The sequence below is a fragment of the Tupaia chinensis genome, unplaced genomic scaffold (genome assembly GCF_000334495.1).
Source record: "Tupaia chinensis unplaced genomic scaffold, TupChi_1.0 Scaffold000272_1, whole genome shotgun sequence".
Lineage (NCBI taxonomy): Eukaryota > Metazoa > Chordata > Mammalia > Scandentia > Tupaiidae > Tupaia > Tupaia belangeri.
This window is the reverse complement of record NW_006159754.1, coordinates 5,130,964-5,141,075: the sequence shown is the minus strand read 5'-3', so window position 1 is coordinate 5,141,075 and position 10,112 is coordinate 5,130,964. Positions and strand designations below refer to the sequence as shown.

Below are 10,112 nucleotides of genomic sequence, written 5' to 3'. Positions count from 1 at the left end.
CGCTTCCCTTTTTTTTTTTTTTTTAAGGGTTTGCCATAGGATACCTGTGTTCACTGGAGAGACAGAGACAGTGAGAGGGAAAATGAGAAATCACCCACCATGGGGGATGGCCACGCCGCAATCCCTTCTCTTCCATTCTCCTCTTGGGATCTTGGGCATGCACGCACACGCGCCCGGCGTGAGTTTTAAGCCGCCGGGTCCAGAACTCGAATCGTGGTCGACTACGTGGGAGTCCAGTGACATAGCCATTACGCTAACTGCTGGTCCCTGAATTATTATTTCTTAGAAATTAATCATATTTTTCTGTTTCTAGTTTCATTATCTCCTGTCACAAAAGAACTAAATATTGATTACTTTAAGTTGTACAAATAAGTGTTACAAAACATTAATATTTCATTTCTTTGGAGCTTATTTTTAGCAGCCATAACTTGCAAATCACAAGTCAACTAGGAATTCAACAAACACCAGTTTCTATCATAAACAAACAAACAAAAACAAGAAAAAAGGTATCATACACTTAGACCTTCAAGTTCCACACAAGTTTTACAGGTTTAGACCATGATTTTTAACTCTTTTAGAAAAGGCAAAAGAAAGGTAGAAATGAATGAGATCATACTATAGAAAGGCACTTTGAGAATAGTGATGAGAGAGAATTTAGCCTGAAAGGACTGTGTAAGAGGAAATGAAAAGTTAAATATAAGAAATAGTATATAGCTCTAAAAATGGCACACAGAGTTTTAGATAATTCAAATTTTAATAGATGCCTTTATTTTTTAACTCACCTAAAGAGTCTCAAAAACAATTCTTCATAAATTTCATGAATATTCAAAATATTTATCCTAACGAGAATTTTATTTTCTTTGTATTTTATTTGAATTAAAGGTTGCAGAGAGAGTGGCCGCAGAAAGGGCAGAATCTTGTGGGAATGGTAACAGTACCGGATACCAAATTCGTCTCCAGAGGTAAAGAATGTTTACTTTTATACAGATGGATTTTTTTGAAACTTCAAAGCTGGAGATGTAAAAGAAAAGTTTCTTAAATCCCTGTTTTTACGCTAGTTATTGTTCTTAAAATTAACATTTAAAGCAACTACAGCATAGGTGACCTGCCCCCACAAACTCATCTTTTCACTCAAATTAGATCTGGTTTGCATTTTTAGAATGTGTTTTTACATTGTAGAATAGTTAGAAAAACAACTTTTTTGGGATATACGTTAATAAAGGAGTTGGTGTCCCCTACCTTTGGTACCACCTACCCATCTGCTGAACGACTTTAATGATTTTCATTTCTTAAACTCCCTATCCTACTACCGTATGTCTTTATTTTTTCTGGAGCTCAGAATCAGAAATTTAGACCTCATAAATGGTTCAGTCATTCTTTGAATTGTTATGGTTTAACTTTAAAATGAAATCATTAACATTGTATCATGGCAATGAAGATAATGCATGATGAACTTGACTATAGTATTGCCCATTACTTTATTGTGTTAGGAGTTCTTATAATGAAAAAAATTAAGTATGAAGAGTTTCATTAAAACTAAAAGCATTTCCAAAATAAAAGCTTTTCTTTTAAACTTTTATGGCACTTAGTAAATTATTAGGGGGGAAAAACCCAAAAAAACAAAACCAGTATTAACTCATGTCTTTTCATCCATAGTCGGTTGCCAAGGAAACAGGGTTCTATTTTATACTGTACAACGGGAATCATCCTTCAGTGGCTCCAGTCAGACCCGTGAGTATGTTGAAAAATATAATTACTAATTATACTAGATGTTGCAGAAAGATAATGGTTGTTTTAAAATTTTATACTGAATTACATACCTTATACTTCTGCTTTAGGCATTTGTCCAGTGTTAGTCATATTGTGCTTGATGAAATCCATGAAAGAAATCTGCAGTCAGACGTTTTAATGACTGTTATCAAAGATCTTCTCAATTTTAGATCTGACCTCAAAGTAATATTGATGAGTGCAACACTGAATGCTGAGAAATTTTCAGAATATTTTGGTGAGTAAAATTTGTGGTTTATGACATTAGAAAAGGTACCAGAAAACCACTGAGTTTAATGTTTTAGGTAACATAGTCCTAGTTATAGAGTAGTCAAAATAAATTTTGCAATTTATTTTATTTTATTTATTAGGATACATCTTTGTAGTGCCATGGCTTAGAAGATCAGGCCTGTTTTTGAATGGTAGCATCATCCCTGCTTTCATAGCAAAAACATGTAGCTTCTTGGTGCTTTCACCAGACGATTAAAGTGCAGTTACTGAAGTCAGATTACAGAGTTGAATACTATTTTTTTTTTGGAGAGATTTTTGCTATAGAGTGCGTGCACTTGCCAGAAAGACAGAGACAGAGAGGCAGAAAGCTAGTAATTGCCCCCCGGAGGGTGGCTATGCCACAATCCCTTCTCTCCTCCATTCTCCTCTCGGGGTCTTGGCCATGCACGCACACGCTCCGGTGTGAGTTTAAACCTTCGGGTCCAGGACTCAAACCGAGGTCGACAACATGGGAGTCCAGTGACATAGCCATTACACTAACTGCTGGTCCCTAGAGTTGAATACTTTTATAAACATATTTTTGTGATTCTTCTGTGACTTTTATGTATTAACCCAGGGTATGGTGGCAATTGGCTAGTGACCACTAATCATTAAATACTGGTAACGACTTATGGAACACCTTCAGTGTGCTGGGTAGTATATCTGGCACTATTCTTATTAATTCCCATAATAGCTTGTGAGGTTGGTACTATATTATCCCCATTAAAAAAAATATTATTGTTACTTTTTAAGTTTTCTATAAGGCCCATGCACTTATAGAGAGAGAGAATGGGAGCACGTGTACCCCTGAGGGCCATGGCCATGCTGCAGTCTCTTCTCCTCCATATTCCTCTCGGGAATTTCAGGCACACATCTTCAAATGTATGCAGATCAGAGGCAGAGCAGTGATTCCAGCTCAGATAATTTACCTCTCATGTAGTATTGGCCTTTGACTATAGTATATACTATATATATGCTTGTTGTGAAATATAAACAACATTTGGATAAAAGTACTGAGACTTTATTTTTAATTAGTGATTCTTAATTACTAAGTCATAAATTAATATTACTTGGATCTTACTTTGACTACTTTTTTACATCTTAATTCTGGCTGCCATGAGAAGTAATGCATATGTAGATTTCATTAAAACTTGTGTTCTTGATGTGGCACCATCTTAGCTAATGATGAATAGAAAATAGACAGATTTCAAGTGCAATTTAAAATCATCTATGTAATATTCTGTGTTATATTGTAGAACTATCATTTGTGTGTATAGCTTATTTAAAATAAAATAAAATATTGAATGAAGACTGTACTGTTCTTTTTTTATTAAATTAAGTATGGAAAGATGGTAGAATTATAGAGCCACAGGTTCATTTCCTAAAATTAAGAATAAGTAATGGATCAACTAGTGGCGTGGTGGTTGAGGCACTGGACTCCCACCTGGCTGACCACAGTTCAAGTCCCAGACCTGACAGCTTGCTTCCTCACTCTGTTTCTCTCTTTATTAACCACATGTACCCTATAGCAAATTTTTAAAATGATAATAGTAAAGAAATTAAAATAAATAATTCTTAAAAAAATTTTTTTAGAAATTATGCTGGGTGTGTATGCCCAAAATCCTGAGGGGAGATTGGAGGAAAAGGAATTGCAGCATGGCCAATCCCCCATATGGGTGATTTCTTACTTTCCCTGTCTCTGTTTCTCTCTGTCTCTCTGCCACAAGTACATGTACTCTCTGGTAAAAGCCTAAAATAAAAGAATAAGTCACTGTCTTATTATAGTATGTTGTTTGGGTTTTGTTTTATGTTTTTTAGCATTTGAGTCCATTTATATTTATGTTTTGTCTGCTATGATAGGTAACTGTCCAATGATACATATACCTGGCTTTACTTTTCCGGTTGTGGAATATCTCTTGGAAGATATAATTGAAAAAATAAGGTAAGTAAACTTTAAAAAATAAATTAAAAAGCACTAATATGTCACTTTTCTCATTTCATATTCGAATTGGTCTCAGAAACTCATCATTGACCATGTCCTTCTAAAACATGTTGCCATCATCAGGAATTCACAACCTTGCTTGAACATTAGAATTGCCTGGAGCTTTTTAAACTCCATATTGCTCATTCATAATCCACACCTTAATTACATTACAGTGTCTTGGATTGGTGGCCAGACATCAGTTTTTATTCCTGGGTTGCAAAGTTTGCGAACCTCTGTCCTTAGTGCTTGAATCTTTTTTTCTCTGTTGTCTTCTATTGTCTGCTCTTTAAACAGGATTCCTCCCTTCAGATTCTCAGTCTTTCATGTTTTCATTGTACAGTCCTACCTTCTAAATGTAGTTCTCTTTTTCTAGAACTGAAACTGTTTCTAAACCTTGTTTTTTATTGGGCAGCTTCCCAGTATCACAGATACATTGAATGTAACATTTTCAAGCCCAAATCATTATCTCATATTAGATCTTAACTCGCTCCACCAAAAATAAATAAATAAATAAAGCGATCTGTCTTACTCTGTATACTTATAATAGTTAATGATATTATCCTCCACCCCATTTTCTACACTAAGTCATACAAACTAATATTTATCAGGCAGTTATGCTAACTGCTTTCTATGCTGAGTAACCAGTTTATTCCACATCATTTTATTCTTTCCCCCCCAACACATACAAATTCAGAACTTTCTCCTTGAACTTACTTTGTCATTTTTATTTATTTATTTTAAATTTGCGGTACTAGTATGATAGTTCCTCTGTTTGTACTGTGGTTTCATTCTTGCTACTGTTGCCATGTATTTTCCCGAAAATAGATCTGATCATGTGAGCTTTCTGCCAGGCAAGGCTTCTACTATATGAGTTGTCTCTAAAATTAAAAACTGTTAAGCTTTATTGGTTTGCCATAGCCTATAGCAGAGCACCTGAGCAGCTGTGCCCCAGTTATTAATCCCCTTAATGCTTTGGTCACTGTGATTTGGCTGCTACCAACCTTTCAAAATTATATTTATATTTCTTGATGAGAAAAAGATGAGCAAACACAATCCCATAGGGTCAGGTTCAGATTCCTTATCTAATGACCCCAAGGCCCTTTACAATCTGGCCTCATCCTCTTCTAGCCTCATCTCCTAATTGTGTGCTCATGCTAAATGCACCATTCCATAATAGGCCAGCGTATGGCCTTTTCATTCATGACTTCGTGATTTGTTACATGCTGTTTCTTGGCTTTTGGACTTCATTTGCCTTTGTCTCTGTCATTTCATCTGTTAACTATTGGTTAAGAGAGAAAATTCCCTGCTTTATTGCCTGTGAAGTCTTTTAGTACCTACCACAGACTGAGCTGCTTTCTCATCTCGACTGCTATAGGAATTTATCTTATTCTCTTATAACAGTTATTCCCTTGGCATATATATTTACATTTGCCTCTTGCAGTTGATTCTATATTTCTCAGGGTTGTGGATTTCCTCTTCCTCATCTTAGTAACTAGTGCATAGCATCATTCCTGGCCTAGAGTAAACATCTAAATATATAAATAGATAGATGTAGAAACACTCATGATGAGGTTTTTTTACAACTCTACAGCTCATGTGTTAAACGACACACCAGGGACTGGTAGTAGAAAGGTGAGAGCAAAGATCCTGTAGTCTATTTTGCATGGGGTCAAAGTCAGCTGAGTTTCGACTGGTCTTTTATTTAATAATATTTATTAGCTTTACTCCATGTCTTGCACTGCACTATGGTCTAAGCATAAAACAAGGAAAAGCATGGTGTAAGCTCTCAGAACTTATGTCTAGATGAGGAGACATATAAGCTATTATATGAAGTCTGCAGAAAGTAAAGAGTATATCAGGGATAGTCTGGGGATATCAGGAAAACCACAGAGGTCAAAGAAGGAAGGAGGGAGATGTATGTGTCAGAGAAGGTGGAAGAAAAACTGAATGTGAGAGAGAGGGAGATTGCCCTGGTTATCTGAACAGTAGTCATCAACTGTATGCACTTCCTCTCAATTCTACTTTCTACCATGTGTTTCACTTCTTAGCGTGTATATTTAGCAGTTGGTTTTTAAGAGAATAATAGGCACAGCATGACAAAATGATAAAGTTTCGAAGATCATTAATCTAAACAGGATGATGAATTGCTTTCTTAAGCTTCCCAGAAGGCAAAGAATGTACAAAGAACTAAGGGTTTTCTCAAAACCAAAAGATGGTATTCTGTGTACTTGCCATCCCCTGACCAGCTCTAAGAGAGAGTTGAAGGAGCATGTTGTTTGGTTAGATTTTTATTAGGAGCCCCTAGTTATCTTCATCAGAAAAAAGAGCTGCTGCACATAGGAAGTAGAGGGGAGAAGTACAGTGGCCCTTTCAAGAGTAGGCCAAGGTGATTTGGAAGGTTGTGATTGGGTCCTGAAGTGTGGGAGTTGAGTTGCTAGGAAAGGAGTTGACTCTGGTCCATCCCACTGATGAGGACCAATCTTGGTCTGAGGTTGCCCTACTTCAAGTTCTTCCCACTACATATATCAGAGACTTAGGGGAATCCGGGGCACAGGTACCGAATAAGGAAGGAAATTAACACTTTCTGAGTGTCTGCTGTATATCAGGCACTTGCTTTTACTTTATCACAGTTTTTAAAATCATAGTGCTGGTACTGTTGTAAGATTTCAGATCTCTCAATGAAGAATACAGGCCAAAGTTTAATTACCTTGTCCAGGTTTATACATCTAGTCGAATGGCAGTAAGGACATCAACTCTGTCCAACTGCAAAGCCCATGCTCCTCCCTTCACCTCATTTCATCTAGATGCTCCTCTCCAGGCAAACTCTGGGAGGCTTTGGAGTTAAAGTGTAGGTTCTTTTATTTTGTCTCGTGTCCCCTGAACCTACAGTGGTAGAACTCTTAGGGAAATGAGCCCTTTGTGTTTCCAGCAGTCACCACAGCTGTCACCACAGCATGGTAGAATCAGTATAGCAAGGGACTGACACATAAGAGCATGACTGCTGATTCTCAAGCTCTTGCCAACTAACTGTGCAACTGAGAGAGTTAAGTCTAGTTTGAATCTATGGGTACACTCTGAATCTCCTGGGGGCTCTAATTAAAATTCATAGATTAGCAGACCCCAGATCTACTGATATAACAAGGGATAGATAGGATTAAGGAAAATGTATTTTACAAGATGTTCTTATGTACAGTCAGAATTGGAAATCTTATTTTAAAAATCTGAAACTTTCTTTTTTTTTTGGAGAGGTTTTTGCTATAGGGCGTGTGTGCTTGCCAGACAGAAAGAGAGAGACAGAGAGACAAAAAGCGAGAAATCACCCCCCGTGGGGGATGGCCACGCCTCAATCTCTTCTCCTCCGTTCTCCTCTCGGGATCTTGGGCACGCACGCACACGCGCCCGGCGTGAGTTTTAAGCCACCAGGTCCAGGACGCGAACTGCGGTCGACTACGTGGGAGTCCAGCAACATACCCCTTACGCTAACTGCTGGTCCCAAAACAAACTTTCTACAAGAGTAGGCAGTCATTAACTGTTAAGTTGGATTTATATTAATGTTAACTTTTGGTTTTGAAGTAACAAAATTAAGGTAAAAGTTACTCTAGTAGACTCTTAAAGGTGGTGTAGAGGTTTATATACTTCTATAAAAAAGAATGATTTTTATCTAAAATGTCAGGTTTTATATATTAATAGGCATTTTGACTAGAACATAGAATGAAACCATTCTTTAGAATTCTTTTTTAGATTGTAAATTTAAAAAGCCACAGATACTAGTAAAAGCAGAATTTCAAAAAAGCGAAGACATTTAAGAATATTTTTATTTTAGATATGTTCCAGAACAAAAAGAACGCAGATCCCAGTTCAAGAGGGGTTTCATGCAAGGGCATGTAAATAGGCAAGAAAAAGAAGAAAAAGAAGCAATCTATAAAGAACGCTGGCCAGATTATGTAAGAGAACTGCGAAGAAAGTAAGTATTTTTGAGAATGAGAACACAGTGGCTAAAAGACTATTACAAAAAACTGGAGTTCTCTTTGAATAGGTATATACTTAAAGGAGAGCATTATGAATTTCATATTCCATTTAATTGTTATGCTGGTTTGACTTTAAACACTATTATCCCAGTAATTCTCTCCTGTTCAGAGGTTATGATCCTCCATTTGCAGATTGAGTTGAATTTAAGCTTTTATAAGTTAAATCATGGGAAACTTCATCAAGTATTTATGACTTTCTCTTTAACTTTGATAGATATTCTGCAAGTACTGTAGATGTTCTTATGGAAATGGTAGATGATGATAAAGTTGATCTGAATTTGATTGCTGCCCTTATACGACACATTGTTTTAGAAGAAGAGGTTAGTTCTGTTTATTTTTATTCTTCAAGTGGCATATTTAATGTTATTAATGTGTTACAGTCACAAAAAATAATTTTCTTAAATGCTTTTGAAACATAGACCGTGGAAGAAATTGCTTTTGACACTAGAAATAAAACATTTAGGCCTTTGACCTATTAGAAGAAAAAACTAAGCAAATGAAATATCTGGATTATAAATCTTTATTTTTAAAAAGTGTCTTTAGTTATTAGCTAAAATTACCCCCCCCCCCAGTTAGTTTAATCTTAATGAAGAATTACAAGTGCACAGAATTTTGCTCTTAGTATGTTTGTTGATGTGCTCTTCAGTGATGGTTATTTCCCCTCTATGTAGGATGGTGCAATACTGGTCTTTCTGCCAGGCTGGGACAATATCAGCACTTTACATGATCTCTTGATGTCACAAGTGATGTTTAAGTCAGGTATCATATAAATGTTACTTATTGCAATTCCAAGGGGGATATTTGAATTATATGTAGCAAGATTTGTTTGATTTTTTTTGTTTTTGTTTTCCTTTGAAGAAGTGTTGCTTCTGAGGCCTTCATGTAAGAATTTGGTGATCTAAGCCAAGGTTGGGTTTTTTCCCAAAAGTCAGGGGTGGTTTTTTTTGTTTGTTTGTTTATTTTTGTTTTTTTTAGATTCTGGGTCCCATATGAAGGTGGTGGGTATGTAGTGAAGTCTTTTATTTAGTATTATGAAGAGTCTCTTTTACCTCTTTTCTTAAGTTTGTCCAATAAAATTGAGTCTTTAAAGTGTTGACAGTTGAGGTTTTTTGTTTAATCACCATGGCAGAAAACAAGGCTGAATTTATACCCAGTGTTCCTAACCTCTGATGACAAAACAGAGTCACTGTAGAGATTCTTTAAAATTCAGATGCAGGGACCAGCAGATGGTGTAATGGTTATGTCGCTGGACTCCCACATAGTTGACAAGAGTTGAAATCCCAGACCTGGCAGCTTAAAACTCAGGCCAGGTGTGTGTGCATACGTGCCCGAGATCCCAAGAGGAGGGTGGAGGAGAAGGAATTGCAGTGTGGGTAACCCACCAGAGGGATGATTTCTCACTTTTCTGTCTCTGTTTGTCTCTCTGGCTATTGACACACCCCACAGCAAAAATCTTTCTCTAAATTAATAATAATAATAATAATAATAAAGTTCAGATACATAGGCCCAGTGCATGACATGGCAGTTAGGGCAGGTGGATCATACATGGTTGACCAAGCCATTTGAGTCCCCGTCCTGGGCACATGTGCATGCATGCCCTGAAATCACACACAAAAAAAGAGGGAGACGTAATTGCAGCATGACCATGCCCCAGTGTGGACTGCCTTCTCACTTTCTCTATTTCTCTCTCTGGTGAGTGCACGTGCCCTCTGGCAACTCTAAAATATATAATGAGATAAAATTCAGATGATTAGACCCCATCCTTAGTCCAAATCTAAGAATGTGACTGGACATAAGGAAAATTTTTATAAAATCCTCAGGTTATTGTGATTCTTTAATTCCCCCCTTTTTTGGTGTAATTACCATGTTTTCTCTATAAAGAAATACTGCTCTTTCTTTGTCAGTGATGTTCCTCTTTTGCAAAAGTATAGAGGTGATTAAACTGTATAGCTGAATTTTTCTTAAACAACCAGAATTTATAACTTTGACCTCTTCCCATCATAAACATTATTGTGTGATCAATATCTAAGGTGTAAAATTATGTGTGTGTATATATTTATCAA

The 10,112-nt window shown here is 36.5% G+C and overlaps 1 protein-coding gene across 1 annotated transcript in view; it reads left to right on the top strand.

The window, feature by feature from the left end:
• DHX36 (DEAH-box helicase 36) overlaps window positions 1–10,112 on the top strand; it is a 48,908-nt gene that overhangs the window by 15,719 nt on the left and 23,077 nt on the right. The window contains exons 6-12 of the mRNA XM_006149761.3: window positions 883–962; window positions 1,657–1,731; window positions 1,839–2,005; window positions 3,898–3,979; window positions 7,845–7,985; window positions 8,264–8,369; window positions 8,721–8,808. Coding sequence (XP_006149823.1) covers window positions 883–962; window positions 1,657–1,731; window positions 1,839–2,005; window positions 3,898–3,979; window positions 7,845–7,985; window positions 8,264–8,369; window positions 8,721–8,808 — 739 coding nt within the window. The remainder of the gene's footprint in view (window positions 1–882; window positions 963–1,656; window positions 1,732–1,838; window positions 2,006–3,897; window positions 3,980–7,844; window positions 7,986–8,263; window positions 8,370–8,720; window positions 8,809–10,112) is intronic.